At 40.1% G+C, this 18,972-nt stretch overlaps 1 protein-coding gene across 1 annotated transcript in view; it reads left to right on the plus strand.

The window, feature by feature from the left end:
• The first annotated feature begins 6,480 nt into the window (after positions 1 to 6,480).
• The window catches only part of LOC137629740 (glutamine amidotransferase-like class 1 domain-containing protein 3, mitochondrial), a 40,023-nt gene continuing 27,531 nt past the window's right edge, over positions 6,481 to 18,972 (plus strand). The window contains exon 1 of the mRNA XM_068361334.1: positions 6,481 to 6,666. Coding sequence (XP_068217435.1) covers positions 6,577 to 6,666 — 90 coding nt within the window. The 5' untranslated portion in view covers positions 6,481 to 6,576. The remainder of the gene's footprint in view (positions 6,667 to 18,972) is intronic.

Consider the following 18,972-nt stretch of genomic DNA (forward strand, 5'->3'; position numbering starts at 1 on the left):
TGGAAAAGCAGAATGCTATAAGCACAGGGGCTCCAACAGGGAAAATAGCCCAGTGAGGAAAGGAAACAAGGAAAAAATAACTACTTTAAGAATAATATTAAAATAAATATCTCCTATATAACCTATAAAAACTTTAACAAAACAAGAGGAAGAGAAGTTAGATAGAATAGTGTGCCCGAGTGTACCCTCAAGCAAGAGAACTCTAACCCAAGATAGTGGAAGACCATGGTACAGAGGTTATGGCACTACCCAAGACTAGAGAACGATGGTTTGATTTTGGAGTGTCCTTCTCATAGAAGGGCTGCTTACCATAGCTAAAGAGTCTCTTCTACCCTTAACAAGAGGAAAGTAGCCACTAAACAATTACAGTGCAGTAGTTAACCCCTTATGTGAAGAAGAATTGTTTGGTAATCTCAGTGTTGTATTGTAAGGTGTATGAGGACAGAGGAGAATCTGTAAAGAATAGGCCAGACTATTCGCTGTATGTGTAGGCAAAGGGAAAGTGAACCATAACCAGAGAGAAGGATCTAATGTAGTACTGTCTGGCCACTCAAAAAACTCCATAACTCTCTAGCGGTAGTATCTCAACGAGTAGCTGGTGCCCATTTTAATCTACTTTTATTTCCCAAATTATGCAAACTTACAAACATGGGTTTATTTGATTTGATTTTCTCTATGACTTCCTTTTTCCATTGTCTATTTCGATTAAGAATATCATAGTAATTTACTCGATCCAACCGTCTTTTTGTTATCTGTTAAATAGAATAACTTTACTTGCTTTTTCATTATTATATAAAAAATAATCGCTATATTGCACTTTTAGTTCACTTCACATCTCAATTGATTTATGATAAAAAAAACTACAATATATCATACTGGTGTACCAATACCTCCTTAAAAATATCTTCGAATCACTTAAATCAATTTCAATTAAATATCTTAAAAATGAACTAAACAACACTAAATGGTTGAAATATATCAAAACGTGAAACTTTGCTAGAATTAGAAGTTTCCAATATACAATACGAGTTGCTAGCACAGCATGAGTCCGCCGTCTGCACTACATATAACAAATCTTACCTCCAATATCAAAGCATTATACAGCCCTTTGTGAAACCTATTTACTCCATCCACTTCTTAATTTACCTGAAATCTTTGTTGTTTATGTTGATTTATGTTAAGCGAGGGATCTGTTACTTATGTTAAATTTTTTAAGGCCAATGTAAATTCATACGGCTTTGGGAAATAGCCCACGAAATTTAAACCTGAATATCTATTTGCCCTCTTCCTGTTCAGCTAGTATGAACCAGGTAAATATTCTTGAAATTTTACTCCCTTAACCTTGAATAGGTAAGGAATTACAAAGCATAATTTTTTAAGGTTACGAATGCCCTTCGATCTAAGAAATTCTGGTTCCCCAATCTCTTTCCTCTGTCGGTTAATTGATTTTGAGCTGTCAGCACTAAGTTGATAAGGGTCATCTCCTATCCCACAAACGGCCTGTTTTTCATAGAAGTACGCTTTTCCCCTGTCCATTTATATATATATATATATATATATATATATATATATATATATATATATATATATATATATATAATATATATATATATATATATATATATATATATATATATATTTATATATATATATATATATATATATATATATATATATATGTATATATATATATATATATTTTTATATATATATATATATATATATATATATATATATATAAATATATATATATATATATATATATATATATATATATATATATATATATATATATATTTATATATATATATATATATATATATATATATATATATATATATATATATATATATATATTTATATATATATATATATTTATATATATATATATATATATATATATATATATATATTTATATATATATAAAGAAGTACACGTGTGTCAGTCTAATGACGTGTGAGACTACCCGCAGTATGGCAGGTGTCAGATTTCTTCCTGCCATACATGAAAGAAACCGACAAATTAGAGTCATTGTGATGTCAGGATTACACCTTGTATACACAAGGGTTTCCCTACGGTCTAGGTATATTACCTAGACCCTGGCTCCCCCGTACGTCCCAGCTGTCGTGCATTCATGATTGTCATTGTTTGACTCAGAGGTGGGTGAGCCGGTAGGCCTATAACCTCTGGGTCAAGAAGCCAACCCAATAGTATCAGTACATCCTTTTTGTGGCTTTTTTTTTGGATTTGGTCGTTTTGAGATAAAATGAAAAGTATTTCTGTATGTTTAATTACTGTCAGCATTTTAAGATTTATTCAATCTTCTTGGCTACTGTTTAGGTATGGAAAAGTTGAGGCCCTATCAGTTCGTCAGTCACATGTGTATGTAAGCTTAAATTAAATTGAGACTCATAATGTCAACCAAACGTAAAACAATTCTGTGAGCTGGATGCAGAGGGAATAGAAGGGTAGAGCAGCACTCACACTGAACACAATACTGTATAACCGTTTGCTGACAGTATAAAATGAGAAGAGAATAAATATTAAGTGAGAGTACCTTAAAGAGTCCCACTCAACAGACTTCTGTGAATCATAGGATGAACATAGATGAATTCAACTCTGATGAGACTTCTTGTTCAAAGTGGTGGGTACCATTTTCTTTTAGCAAACCCCATTAGTGGTGTTTTGAAACATAGTTTCTGTATTGTTAGAATTTCACATGAGTATATGTACTATAAGTGTGGTGTAGCTAATAGAATTGCCTATCTGGCCTTTACAGGCCTACCCTTAATTTATCTAAATACCAAACCTATGATGATGATTTTGTTTATTTATTCCTCTGCTTGGTTATCTACAAATTTGGGAGAACGTGTGGACATTTTTTTTTTTAAGATTCAATTATTTCTTAACCAGGAATTTTACAGAAATAGGCTACCAACCACCAACCTGTTTTTGGTGAAGTGTTGTAAGGGTATATAACTTGCCTGGTGTGGACCCCTGGATATGCGTTTACCTATAGGTGAGAGCGTAATATTGAAGGGATAAATCTATACAGTATTTTTATTTAGTATGAGGAAAACCTCTTTTTGAACCAATAAATGGAAATTGATATCATGAACGCGCTAACAATTACCGTATGTAAGACTCGCACAGTATCGTTGTAATAATTAAATTGAGATGATGAAATGGGACAGGGCTGACTTAAGACTAATTCCAATGATCTCAGATTTAGTAATATATATATATATATATATATATATATATATATATATATATATATATATATATATATATATATATATATATGTAAATATATATATATATATATATATATATATATATATATATATATATATATATATATATATATATATATATATATATATCTGTGTGTGTGTGTGTGTGTGTATGACTGGGGACTATGAAACTTGAAATAGGAGATGATGAATGGAGAAGTATTGATTTAAGAGCTCAAGGTAGAGACAGACGACTGGCGAAATCTAACCGAGGCCCTTTGCGTCAATGAGCGTGGAAAGAGATGACGATGATGATACCACTTCTTACTTGTAACATCGATCACACGTATTTTCTTATAAACATTTTGTTTTGTTGGTTTTGTAAAAATAAAATAAAAAGTATCCTGAATGAGGTCCGTTCTATAAATGACCACCTCTGTGAATGTTTTACATCTGTGAATAACAAAATACAATTTCGTTTTACATCATTCTTGGATTTTAGTATATATTAATTTTGATGATGTGAAATATAGGTGACAGTTAAGATAAAAAGAAATAATAAAAAACGGAACCAATTAAAAACATAATACATGAACGGGAGCAAATTATCACGGGTGTTCAATTTTTCATAGACGTTAGAATCTAGCAGGAGACTCTTTCCAAGTAATGTTTCTCTCTCTCTCTCTCTCTCTCTCTCTCTCTCCTCTCTCTCTCTCTCTCTCTCTCTCTCTCTCTCTCTCTCTCTCTCTCTCTCTCTCATATGTATATGGTGGCTATGGGGCTCCATTATCAATTACCTTGGATAAATTGTATTCCAATATTCCTCTAGAGTCGAGGCTATCTGCTGAGTCATCAGCAGTCATTGCCTAGCCCTTCTTGGTCCTAGCTTGGGTCGAGAGGGACCTTGGACGCTGATCAGAGGTATATGATAAGTCTCTAGGGCATTGTCCTGCTTGATAGGGCAATGTCACTGTCACTTGCATCTGCCATCCGCGAAGGGGCCTTTGAAACCTAGGTGGAATGATGATGCTACCCTCCAATATGAGTTGATTGTTTTTCTTTAGAGTAAGGCTTTATTATTATTATTATTATTATTATTATTATTATTATTATTATTATTATTATTATTATTATTATTATTATTATTATTATTATTATTATTATTTGCTGAGCTACAACCCTAGTTGAAAAATAGTAGGATGCTATAAGCCCAAGGACTCCAACAAGGAAAAAAGCCCAGTGAGGAAAGAAAATATGGGAATAAAGACTACTACTTATGACCAATTAAAATAGAATATTTTAAGAATAGTAAAATTAAAATAAATCTTTCATATATAGATTATAAAACCTTTGAAAAAATAAGATACAATAGTAGGCCTTAGTGTAGTCTATCCTCAAGTTAGAGAACTCTACCCAAAGATATTATTATTATTATCATAATAATAATAATAATAATAATAATAATAATAATAATAATAATAATAATAATAATAATAATAATTATTATTATTATTATTATTATTACTTGCTAAGCTACAGCCCTAGTTGGAAAAGCAGGATCCTATAAGCCCAAGGACTCCAACATGGAAAAAAGCCCAGTGAGGAAAGGAAAATACGTAATATATTTTAAGATGAATATCTCCTATATAAACTATAAGAATTTTAACAAAACAAGAGGAAGAGTAATAAGATAGAATAGTGTGCTCGAGTGTACCCCCAAGCAAGAGAACTCTAACCCAAGACAGTGGAAGATCATGGTACAGAGGCTATGGCACCACCCAAGGCTAGAGAACAACGGTTTGATTTTGGAGTGTCCTTCTCCTAGAAGAGCTATAGCTAAAGAGTCTCTTCTACCCTCACCAAGAGGAAAGTGGCCACTGAACAATTACAATGCAGTAGTTAACCCCTTATGTGAAGAAGAATTGTTTGGTAATCTAAAGTGTTGTCAGGTGTATGAGGACAGAGGAGGTTATGTAATTAATTGTAAGAACATTTGCTGTTGACTATTTTATTAGCCCTTAGACCCACCCACTTTTTATTGCTGTACTTTACCTCATTGTTTCCATGCTTTCATCTACTGTCCACTCCCTTTAATCTGTAGTGCAACTGCAGTATTTTGATTCAGTGACACCTAAATGTCCTCTATATTCCCGTGAAATCAAATCAAAATCTTATAAATCAGTCTATATATTATAAGAGAGGTCTTAATTGTTGGGTGCTTTCAATGACTTTAATAAACTGGAGAAAACAGGGTATCTGACGACCTTAATTAATTCAACCATTATTATCTGACGACCTTAATTAATTCAACCATTATTATCTGACGACCTTAATTAATTCAACCATTATTATCTGACGACCTTAATTAATTCAACCATTATTATCTGACGACCTTAATTAATTCAACCATTATTATCTGACGACCTTAATTAATTCAACCATTATTAGCTGACGACCTTAATTCAACCATTATTAACTGACGACCTTAATTAATTCAACCATTATTATCTGACGACCTTAATTAATTCAACCATTATTATCTGACGACCTTAATTAATTCAACCATTATTATCTGACGACCTTAATTAATTAAATCATTCCTTGGTAATAGCTCTGAAAAGTTTAATAAGTACTATACAGAATGAATCGATTCTCCTCTGAAACTTAGGTGTTAGTTGTCAAAATTAATATTGTCTTGTCACATTACTAGGAAAACCAGATGGTTTATGGTTACAACATGCTGAAGACCTTTTATACAGTTGCCTCCAAATTATCTTAGGTCAATCTATAATCTATAATCATTATGGTAAGCAGCTCTTCTAGGAGAAGGACACTCCAAAATCAAACCATTGTTCTCTAGTCTTGGGTAGTGCTATAGCCTCTGTACCATGGCCTTCCACTGTCTTGGGTTAGAGTTCTCTTGCTTGAGGGTACACTCAGGCACACTGTTGTATTTAGTTTCTCTTTCTCTTGTTTTATTGAAGTTTTTATTGTTCATATAGGAAATATTTATTTTAATGTTGTTACTATTCTTAAGATATTTTATTTTTCCTTGTTTCCTTTCCTCACTGAGCTATTTTCCCTGTTGGGGCCCCTGGGCTTATAGCATCTTGCTTTTCCAACTAGGGTTGTAGCTTAGCATTTAATAATAATAATAATAATAATTTGTTAACAACCAACGTTAAAGTTTGAGAAACCATACTACACATGTTAACATTGAACAAATGAGAATAGCATTTGCACATATCGAGCCTTGACACTAGAAAGATAAGTGACTTTTCGAGTGGAGAACCTACTGGTGAACTTACCTCAACAACCCTCACCAAAAACTTACCCAAAATGTTTAATTTAGCAAGGACAGCCGCCCAGAACTTAACTGCAAGATTTTTCAGTCGCACTGCATCGATGCAAGGACCTTCAGTTGCAGTTGTAAGTTTAAACCCATCGTTAAAGATGGTGAATAGTTTGTGTCATTCTGCATGAGTTTTACTTTTAGCCTTGTCCCGTCCGTGATATCCGGCGTCTGCATTTTTTAGTTTAACATTCATTTTAAGACCCAAATGTATGCTAAAGTTAATTAGAATATAATAAAATCTATTTTCTGAAGGATAAGGAATTTTAATGATTTTGTATCCTACCGTAGTTCAATGGAGTCCTGACCCGTCTAGGTAGGACGCAGTTCCTAACCATACGTTAGGTTAGGATTCAATTTGGCAATAAATTTAAAATTCAAAGATTATGATATTTATCTTGGCGAAGATAATCGTAATATATTGGCTAAACACATGTGGACACTAATTTGTTGGTTATACATATGTACAGCAAATCCGGGTAATTAGTAAATACTGTATGTGGTACTTAATTTGGGTAAATATACGATACTTTAATTTCTAGCTAAATACATGAACCATATATTTTTCCTACTCGCTTTCTTCTGTTTTATGCATTCATGACCATGATTAATTGGGCAAACCGCCCGTTCATGAGTTTTTGAACCCCCTTATATAAAGACAATTATGGGGGACCCCAGTGGGAAACCAGGGTTTTGGAGGTTGGGAAATGGAATAAACGAGTGATTTGCAGCAATAATAGTGGTCAGAAATGCTAAATAAGAAAAAGATAACCAGTTGGAAAAATATATGGGTCATGTAAGTGGCTGAAAACAGGCCAAAATGTGATTATTTAACACTTTTGAAATAGGTGCAAGGGTACAGAACCTAACAAACCCACCTAACCTAACCTAGTAGTTCCCAGGTCGCAACCCCTAGCTGGGGTCCCCCTCACCAGGTCACAAAGCTTCCCAGGTTACAAAGCTTCCCAGGTCACAACCCTTCCCAGGTCACAACCTTTCCCAGGTCACAACCTTTCCCAGGTCACAACCCTTCCCAGGTCACAACCCTTCCCAGGTCACAACCCTTCCCAGGTCACAACCCTTCCCAGGTCACAACCCTTCCCAGGTCACAACCTTTCCCAGGTCACAACCGCTAGTCGGACCCCCCTTCCCAGGTCACAACCGCTAGTCGGACCCTCCTTCCCAGGTCACAAACTAAAAGTAAATTACAAATGAATCCTTACAATATGATAAAGTAAATAACAAATAAAGCCTTACAATGAAAAAGTAAATCACAAATAATTCCTTACCTTCTGATTTTTTTTTTTTTTCTTTCTTGGCAAACTTTACTGAAGTTTTGCAGTAGAAAATGTGCAGGCCTTCCTTAAAAGTTGAGACGTAATCAGACCTTTGAGGCAATATATCGCTGTTATTTTTTAATTTCACACTAGTAACAATAGCTTTACACTAAACGCGGAGCATTTCCACTATAATCAATTGCCGACATAAACTAAATTACAATAAATTGTGAAATAGATTGATGTACGTGACTCAGGTTCCCTCTTGGAGAGGTGAAACTGAAAGGGGTGATAAAAAAATGGCTGTTGTAGAACTATATCCGGAAACTTAGGAAGAAATACTTGCAAGCTGTTAATTGGTTTAAAAAAACCACCTGACAAATACGTCATTGTTAATGCACAGAAAGCTCCCCAAACCATGGGAAAAAATGCATGCGCAATAAGTTCCTTTTAGTCTCCCAGATGTAAACAATGAACTTAGAGTGACAAACATACTTCACATTTTAATTAGAGTAAAAACATACTTCACATTTTGATAGACCGATACGTAAGTTATTAAACATATAGAGAAAAATATCAAACTAGCCAGCACTCGTCCATTTCTTAAAGTGAATTCCAGTTTCGCTAGAATTAGAGTATCATATATTTACCAAAATTTGTACATACAGTAAATCACCAAGATATGAGTGTTTGAAAATTAACAATTTTCAACCGCGTTTTTCTTGTGGTTTTGTTTGTTCCCCTTGGCCTCTAGAGACCCTTAGTATTGTGACTGATTCAATTTATCTTGTGTTTTATCTAATTATGACTATGAAAATTGGGGCAAACTACCCCGTTTGTGTACCAACCACCCATAAGTTGAATTTTCATGATATTGATCACTATCAGGTACGAGAAATGTTTTGACCTTATAAATACTTGAAAAGAATTTATTTTAAATATATACTTCAATTTCCAGCCAAGTATATGAACCATATATTTTTTGTACTCGTTATCTTGTTTTTTTATCCAATTTTGATTGTCAATATGGAGGCAAACCACCCTTTTATAAGATAACCTACCCATCCCTTTTAAAAACAATAATTACAGATCCCAGTGGGGAGCCATTAATTTTGTGTTGGGGTAAAAAAAAAAAATCAATGATTTACAGCAATAATAATGGTCAGAAATGCATGTAGTGATTTACAGCAATAGTAATGAATGATAAACACAAGATAAGTTGGGAAAATATATGATTCATGTAAGTGGCACGAAAGTAAAATACAGTACTATTTCACAATGACCTGCAAATTATCCTTGCTCATAATTAAATATGATCTCCTTACTTCTCCGTTCTGGCAAGTGGTAGAGGGATAAGCTGCACACGCTATCCGCGTGGGTCAGTATTAAAGTATCATACCTACCTGTAATTTATATCACATCCCTCAAATAGTTTTTGCTCGGCCATGGCTCGTTCTGCTTGCAATTAAACATTTCCTTATTGCTCCCCTGTTGCAAGCAGTACATGTGGATCATTATTTTTTTTATTCACTTTCAAGTGAGCAATAACTATATACTGAATGGAGAGTGATTCAATCGTAATCAATTATCGAAATAGATGAAGTTACACTTAATTTCAAAATAGATTGAACGTCCCTCTTGGAGACATCTTGTGTTGGTAGTCAAGCATAGGGGGTCAACAACCTGGAAATTTATGCATAAATATTTGGGAGCTCTTAATTGGTTCAAAAAGCAGTGAAATAATTATACCATACAGAAAGTAAAACTGGTGCCGTTGATCACTTGGTGAATCATAACATATTTTAGTTCCAACTCGGACAATACAGGAGAAAATATTTCTATCATTATGCACAAGTTGTGTAACTTTTGCTGTTACACAGTCTTTAGTATTGATTTTTCCTCTGAGGAATATGTTGGCTTGTCTCCTTTGCAGTGGAAATGAAAACCAACGGACATTTGCTACTTGCCTCCACTGAACCCTTTTTAGTTCTTAAATGTTTGGTACACTGTACAGTAATTTGGCATTTTCAAGGCAACAATAATTTCACAGGTAAAAACTAAGCACACCAGGTCACTAACCTGTAGAAAACTAAACAAGACTAGGTCAAGGCTGAATAAAAGATACTGTACCATCACTAACTACTGTACTTGCTGCTGATACCTAGTGAAAATGTGAATGAGGTAAAGCATTTAACTGTAATTTGTTCTGATACCAAATACAAACCTTACACATTTTGTTGTAGCTGGAAGACTAGCCAAAAGACCCTTAGTAAGGTGTAACTACCCCACTGCTAGTTAATGGGTTGGGGGTAGTACTGGCTACCCTGCTCACACACACGCACACCCACCTGTGTTTTATTGTCACTTATACTTTTGGTTTGGTGGAGAGTGGATGTTCGTCTCTCCACCGCCCAACCGTGTTTGACTGGCCTTTAGACTAATTTCTTTTTTTAGATTTTGGTTATAATTTTTCACATGTCTGAAAGACGACATAATGCCGGGAGTTCCTTCAGGGCGGAGAAACCTTTTCTTACAATTCCTTCCCTGTGATGCCTGACAACCCGTAGGCTGGAGGCCTTTTCTGCTTCCCCTAATGCAGCGGCTTGGTCCTCCTCCGCAGTGGAGTCGTTCTCCGTGTGGATGCACCTTCATCCTATTGAAGTAGGTGTTGCTTGCACCCTGCGATTTCGACTGGGGAAGGTCGCTAGCGGGTGACCCAGAGCTCGACTTCGGTTTTGCTCCTCTACGCTGGTAACGGCGCTCTCCCTCGTTCTGAGCTTGCTAAGCCGGCTGAGGAATAGCAAAATTTAAAGCATACTCCTGCTCCTTTCGGGGGACACCTTTCCTGTTCATGGGTTAGGTTTTCTTCAGCGCTGACAACATCGCTCTCCATTGGCGACAACGCACTCCCTCGTTCAGCGATGACGGCCGATGGAGGGAGTGTAAAGTCCAAAGCATGTTCCTGTTCCCTTGAAAGTTGCTGCTCACGCCTCTTCATCGCCTGTGCCCATGGTAGTTCCTGATCATCGTGCTGATGACGGCACTCTCCCTTGTTCTGCGCTTGCTCAGCTGGTGGAGGAAGGGCAAAGTCCAAAGCTTGTTCCTGCTACTTGGCGGACACTTTTCCCGTACACGGGTTTGGTCTTCCCCAGAGCAGTCTTCGCCATGCTGGATTAAGAGAGGGTCCATGCCCTTCTCTAATCCCTTGGAGCCTGGCTCGTCGGAGCATGAAGATGATGTTGCTCGCCCCAAGCGAGTTTGACACTTCAACTGTCAGTCCGCCTTCACTTGCCCTTCCAGTTTGCCCAGAAGACTCGTCTCGCTCGGCAGACTCGTCCCGCCCGGCAGACTCGTCCCGCCCGGCAGACTCGTCCCGCCCGGCAGACTCGTCCCGCCCGGCAGACTCGTCCCGCCCGGCAGACTCGTCCCGCCCGGCAGACTCGTCCCGCCCGGCAGACTCGTCCCGCCCGGCAGACTCGTCCCGCCCGGCAGACTCGTCCCGCCCGGCAGACTCGTCCCGCCCGGCAGACTCGTCCCGCCCGGCAGACTCGTCCCGCCCGGCAGACTCGTCTCGCCCGGCTGACTCGTCTCATCTAGTGGACTCGCCGCCTCCTGTCTTCTCGCCTCTCCGTCCTTCTGCAGCTTGTAGTCGCTCATCAGTGCTATCGCTCGTCAGCCTACGATCGCGCATCTGCCCGCGATCGCCTGCGAGCCCGTGATCGCCTGCGAGCCCGTGATCGCCTGCGAGCCCGTGATCGCCCGTTAGCCCGCGATCGCCTGTCAGCCCGCAGTTGGCAGCCCGTCAGCCCGCTGTTGCCTGCCCACCCGCGGTTGCCTGATAGCTCGCTTCCAGGTTCCTGGAGTTCCAGCACCTGATGATTCCTTTACTCGTAATTGCCCTTCTGTTCGCTGTCACATTTCAGGATTAACGACGAGATAGCACTGACCAGTCTCCAGCTCATGACCGAGTTTCCAACATGCTACTGCAGGCTAACTTGTGACAGCTACTAGAATAGCGACTACTATTCAGTGTTGTAGCACTACTCGACCCGTGACATTCCCTTTCGACGTAAAGTTGCCCTCTGCCTTTGACGAACAGCAGTCTTGCCGCTTGCTTGTAGAATTGCCGACAGCCAGTGACGAGTCTCGGGGGCCTTGACTCTAAGGGTGGTCATTACTGACTTCATTTGATGAACTTTTTTGGTGAGGATCGCAGAGCACTACTGACTGTGATCCTTACTGCAAGCAAGAGCACAAAGCTTCCCAGCAAGACTCTGCTTCTTCTCTACTTGCTATACACAATAGCTCTCGAGTGCTACTGCTTCAGCGATTGCTTTTCGTGTATTTTAGCGAGTCTCTTCATCTAGACAACGCATGCTAGACTCTTTGTCCAGAGCAAGAGCGAGCTCATCCTCATCAACGCTACCACTCTCAACCGCGGTAGCACGCAGCTGTGCTCTACTTCAATATGCTACTTGGCAGCGGCAACACACAGAACTTCAAGTTACGATTTCTACGGGTTACACTACTTTGATTGCGTTTACCACGATAGGAAGTTGAAGGAGTTTAGAGCATACACTCTTCTTGGAACCTAACCCAGCACTCTCTAATGGTGGGAGGGGTACAGCACACTTGTCAGCCTTGCTGCTTAATACCTCACTCGCCACTCGGAACTTGTTGTTTTCACTCAAGTACAGTGGGAATGGATTCCTGATGCATTAAATCTTATTAGAACTTTTCCATGTGAGCTTCAGCTCTCGGCACGACTATAAGAGGTCATGCAAATGTTTAAGCTTCTTCATCGGTACACTTGTTGTCGTCGGAATTTGCGAACGTTCAACATTCATGAACATTCATCGGACTGCTAATACGGATACCTACCACCACTACTACTACTAGTGGGCTGACGTGCCATGTGTGTTAGCGACCAGTCGCCTCCTCTGCTCCCTGTTTCTAGCCAGACCTCACCAGGAAGGTAGAATATATCTCTAAACAGCGATTGCTGCAATAAAGGTCTTCAATCACTTGCTGTTACTGCTTTCCTCTGTGATTCGGAACGAGACTCGAGAAACATAATCCTTCCAGATTATTTTCTCCAACTTCTCTCCACGAGTTGGAGAAGTTGTAGGATCACTTGCACAGTTTTGGGTTCTAATTTTTTGTGTTCTCCTCCTCGCCCTTTCACGCCTTCATAGGACTACAGTCTCGTAAGACATAACCTCTTTGGGTTATTCTTTTTCATCCCAAAATTTTCTAGGGGGATTGAATCAAGTCATGCTTACGGACTATCTTAAACATAGATTGAGGAGATTCTCTCCTCTTTGCACCCTGTCATGGTTGTCACAGGCTCCCTTTGGATTTGTGCAAAAGCAATTTTAATCCTCCATCCTTGGGGTTCTCCGGGAAGGGTAAATATGGCTAACCCACGACTTGACCTTGGTGTTGTTCACCAGCTCTCTATGATGCTTCCTCTCAACCTGAGTTAGGTCAGCCAGCAGAGGGATTGCACAGTCCGAAGCATTGGCCGGAAGTTTTATACAGGGATAACACCTTTCTCGTCCGCAAGTTAGGTTTATTCTTAGTGGCTTCGATACTCCTCCTACAAGTTCGGAGTATTCTTCTCTTCTTCAGCCATGATTTGTCCAACCCTGTAGTGAATCCTAATGATCTAATAATGATGGATTGCAGAGGACCTCTCGCCAAACTTCCACGGGAGTATTGGAAGTCAATGTATACGGGCCTCTTGCTCGTGGACAGGTGATCCAAGTTGAGCGAAAAGCTTTCTCCTGCAAGGGCTTACGGGAACACAAGTCTTTGCAAACTCCACTGAGTGACTGAGGTCGACTATGGGGGCAGAATATCCGCAGTTTGGCTACAAAGAACATGTATATCATTACAGACCCATCCACCTGATGAAGTGAGATGGCGTGTCTCTCGACAGTCTACGCGAATCCAAAAATCCATATGGACATCCAGACTTGTGTGTTACCCTTGATGTATGGTTATATTTTTCAGTAAAGAGTCTCAGAGTTTCTATAGTCAATTTTCTTGTAGAAAGGCTCCGGTAAGCTGGAATCCTCTCCTTGCGGAACAAGTTTGTTCATCAAACCTCGTTCAGGATTGATACAACAGGCTCGGTCAGGTGAGCAGTCAGACTTGAGGACTTCATGAATACACTGGAATTGGGAAGTTTACTCAGGATGCCAGAAAACTTCAAATCATTCATTCATTCATTGGAAGGCTTACTGCCAGATTCCAGTTACTCCATCCTCAAGGAAGTATTTAAGAATTGTCCTATTCGACTGATAATACCAGTTGTAAATGCGGTTATTCGGCATGATCGCACCTCCTCTGTTTCTTCACATGAGGTTCATGGGAGCGGAAATTAGCTGTTAAGACACTTGGACAACTGAATAATTCTAAGAGACTTGAAGTCATCCTTTCAGCCCACACAAAACTGGTCTTCCCAGGAGTGCTTCTAGATGCCAGACTAATAAAGTCTTTCTTTCTGGGTGCATATTAGAAAGACTGAAGAAGATAGTAAGCCCCTTCATTATGCTAGATTTTCTCCTATCTCATCGGTTACTCCGTCTGAGAAGTTCCTCAGTTTGACAAGGACGCCTGTCCTTTTGGGAGCACCGGGTGACCAACGGGGGAGCGTCAGATCCCAACCTCCTCGGGGGGGTTAGATCTTTCACTTTCCCCTCCGAATTTGATGGTCTTCAAAGTAGCATCAAGAAGGCCGGGGGCCGGTCACACACGTGGCATCACACGGCATCCGGATTCTAGTCCGATTCCTAACATCATTGCCACATGAACCTCCTGGAATGAGGACAGTTTTCTGGCCCTCCAGCAGTTCCAACAGTTCCAGAATCTTCAGGACATTCCATGGTATTGATGAATGACAACACCGTGGGAGTGGCTTATATTCAAACAATCAGGGATGTTCCTCTTCACAGCACCTATGCCAACCAGTTGGGGAAATACCAAGGTGGATGAAGACTACTCGGCGCCCTTGCAACCCTGGTCGAACCAGACAAGGGAGATGTACTGGTGGACAATCAGAGTATTGACTCGGATAGTTAACTAACCTAACCTAAGTTGGCTGTGATTGGTCTGTATATCTTTAAGTACCCAGCAAAGTACCAATTTTGTGGGTTTCACCGATAGGAGACCCTTGCGCCACGTCTCTGATTGACAAGCTTCTGATGTACTGCTCGTCAGGACCTTTTCCCCAAACACTTGGCTAGGGGCTTTCCGACAACAAGGGGCAGCATAGATGTCGATGCATTTCTCACCTCCCTAGTAAAAATGATTGCTATCAAAGGGCATCCAGGCTGGTCAATGACCCTTATAGTTTCAGGCAGAATGGTTTTCAAACCTTCTACATCTGTTCTCAGAGGTGCCAAGGGACCCCTCTCCACGTCACGATCTTCAAAGACAGCCACACAAGAAGTCTTCCTTAAGCCATAGATTTCACTATGGCTCCTCGCAGACAGTCTCTTTTTAAGCAATCTGTTGTGGAAAGATGTCCAGTTACCCTTTGAAATAGTCAACCAAAGTCTACCAGGCAAAGCCGGCAGCCTTCTGTGGTGTAGATAGTGGAAGGGTATCGCGCCTTTCGACGCCACTACTCCAGTGATAGCGGAGTCCCTTTGACTCTTCAGGGAGGAAACTCCTCTCTGGCTTGACGGTCAAAGGCTACCGCTTAGCTTTGAGCCTAGCTTTCGACAGGAAAGGAATTTCCTCTTTGTTGAATTTGTCTATTCCCATTTGGAATCTCCAACGTACCTGTCCTCAGCCGGAGGTTAGACCGCCTACATGGAAAATGGTCATTTTACTGTGATCTTGGAAAGGAGCATCCTTGGTGCCGTTGTGTCAGACATCAGTTCTTCACCTGACACTTCGGACGTTCTTCCTACTCGGCCAGAAGAATTAATGAATGACACTCCCTTTCTTACGACATGAACATCTCCCATTCTAGGGTTGGGGATAGGTAATACTCGACTTCATTCCTGAGTGTCTTCAGACCTAAAAATCCGGCAGCAACGAATCCCAGATTCGATCCCCTCTGGATTGAGAAACTTTGTGATAGTGTTGGATCCAGATCAACTGCTTTTATGACCAGTTTGGGTGCTGAGGGGTTACTTCTCACAAACCTTAGAACTCGCCCTTGAGTGGAAGGAGGTTGTAAGCACAGGGGAGGTTAAAAGTTGAGTCGCAAAGAATTTGATTGGCATGGATAGGCAAGGTCACGGAGCACCTCCCGAATAATGACTCTCTACTGCAACCGCAGAAACCAAGAGCTCACAATGTTAAGGGCATAAACACGACCCTACCCTGCAAGAAAACTACTCTGTGACTTTCTTCAAGTGAGCGTTGGGAAGCATCAGACGACCTTCATCGCCCCTTTCCTGAAAGGTGTAACCCACAGGATCATAGAGATGTTCTCCATTGAACCTGTGGTGGCTACACAATAATTGGTTTAATCACCTTGAGCTCCTTGATGAATAAGTACTGTAGCAGGTGGTGGAAGGCAGCATTACTAGAGATTAAGTCTGGGATGAATGATAAGAATGGCTGGTATCTGCTTTCTTTCATCTTCCACTCTCTTGGGGCACAGCACTTACTGTATGGTGCAAACTGGCTTCTGCAGTCTGCAGGTATAACCGCTTATATACACTTGAATTTGTTACGTCCCTTTACTCCTTGGCGAGGTGGAATTAGATTGCTCTGGCTGCTAGACCATGCTACTGCATGGAATTTTTGGGAGGTGTCAGGGTATTCCTCCTTATGCCTGCGTAGCACGGGAGGAAACCTTGGGTCAAAATCCAGCTAGTTGCTTAGGACTTCCACACACCTAAAGGGTGAATCTTGCATAATAAAGAGCGAAAGGTTTGTATTTGGTGTCGAAAGAAATGAGAAACTTATAGTAATTTGTGTTTTTCAATATTAATCTTACCCGATGATCATGTAGCTGTCAACTCTGTTGCCCGACAGAAATCTACGGTCGGGATACGCCAGCGATCGCTATACAGGGGGGGGTGTACACAACAGCGCCATCTGTGAGCAGGTACTCAAGTACTTCTTGTCAACAAGAACTCAATTTTTCCTCTGTCGTGCCACCGGCTAGACCTACTTGGATACGCTGTTGATTCTGGAGTTATTGTTCACGATTTGGTGATGTATTTGCTCTAGAGTTTAGCCTTCGCTATTCAGGAAGCTTTATCATTAGCTTAGCAAGCTTTTGGAATTAATTTGATTTAATTATGGTGACGAAGAGAGTATGGACTCTCTTTCACTTTTAAATGGCCGACCCTTCCCTTAGACGGAAGTGTTGGTGTCGAAGAGAGTATAGACTCTCTTTCTCTTTTTATACCCACCCTTCCCTTAGACGGAAGTGTGTTTAGGTTTTTGGTAATTTTGCTTAACAAAGTTATAGATTTATTTTATATCTCTCCGCCTTTTATAGGCCTCTTCGATTAACTTCCATTTATTATAAACTTATAAAAGTTAATTTTTATGTTTGTTTATATGCGACCTTTCCTAATAGTAGGCGGTCCTTACTTGGAACCGAAGTTAATTAACATTGAGCCCGTCATATCGTTTTTCCTGTTAAGAATTTATGCTATTTTAATTTTAATGTTTTTGAAAGAATTTCTTTGATAGTCTCGTACTGTTTTTAAAGTTGAACTAACGTTTTGTTTAGTCTCCGCAGTTGTTGACGTTCAGAATGTTCAACTTGCGCTCTATCGTTACGATAGAGAGAGAGAATATTTCACGGTTTCACGTTGCAGTCAGAGTAAACCGATTCTTGCGTTTTGTTCATTCTTTCTTAGCTTAAATGGTTTTAATTCTAATAAAGGAACTTTTTATTTGGGAAACCTTTCAGTTTTTTTCCTTTAACAAATAATATGTTTTAACGATATATATAATTGGGCTCATCTCTCAGGTTCTAAGTCAAGAGAGAGAGAGAGAGAGAGATAGAGACGGAGGGAGAGAGAGGAGGATAAACGTTTCGTTCAAGCGGGTAACGTTCTCGTTTTTTTTTTTTTTTTTTTTTTTTTTTTTTTTTTTTTTTTTACTCTTCTCCCTAGTCGCTATAGGGGAAGAAGGTAAAACGTTTCTAGAGTTTTATTCTTGTTCCCAGGCTTTATGCGGTGAGAGATTTTAAACGTAGTTTATTTGATCTAGTGTTTAGTCTCTTTTCCAGCCACTGAATTATTTATCTTTCATTATGTTTTTCTGTTACATTGTAATACTGTTTTCGCAATTACTACCTTTTAATGAAGGATAGGATTGCGTGTTTCAGGTATAAACCACTTAAAGTTTCGAGTTCAGTGAAATAAGTGCTAACAGAAAATCAAAAGTGATAAAGTGATATGCGCAAAGTGTTACAGTGTTGCGTTCGAGGGTTCGTCTGTTCGTGCCTGTTGTTCACCTAGTCTGATACCTCTTACAAGCTCCCAAGCCCAGGGGAGAAGTAATGTCGAAGGACTTATGGGTTCCACAGGCCTTGATCAACGAACAGACGTTTCCCTCCGTGGTTTCGGGTGTATCTACACACGTTGCCGACGTGATCACCCCACCCACACAAAGACGAGAGAGCCCATTTATTCCTCGTCTGCGGAAGAGGTTTCTCGCAGAAACCATGGACCAAATCTTGCAGCTTTTAAGTGCAAGTCGGTCCCTTCCGCGCAAGTCCAACGGCCTAGGTGTAGCCACTGGGTCAGTTCGGACTTGCTGCAGTACGACAACTGCACACCTCCCAGAGAGGCAAGGTGGTACCGCAACAGGCAGTAACTCCGTCTGTTGCCACACCAGCTGTTTTAGACCCTCAGTCACAACGGACAGTAGCTCCGTTTGTTGTTGTCTTTCATAGACCCTAGTGGTCCATGCTGCAGACTATACAGTCTCAGCTTGCTCCTTCATGCAGGAGTATCATGCTGGAAGGTTGACAATGCACCTGTTAACCTACAACCCGCCGAGGTTGTGCGCTCAGCAGATACTGCGGCTGCCTGCTCCCACCCTCCACCTGTGAGAGCTCCACCACCGATGCGCAGTCCACCCTGCCAGACGCATGTTCTTGCTGCACCATCTGCTAAC

This window comes from Palaemon carinicauda, chromosome 37, assembly GCF_036898095.1.
Source record: "Palaemon carinicauda isolate YSFRI2023 chromosome 37, ASM3689809v2, whole genome shotgun sequence".
Lineage (NCBI taxonomy): Eukaryota > Metazoa > Arthropoda > Malacostraca > Decapoda > Palaemonidae > Palaemon > Palaemon carinicauda.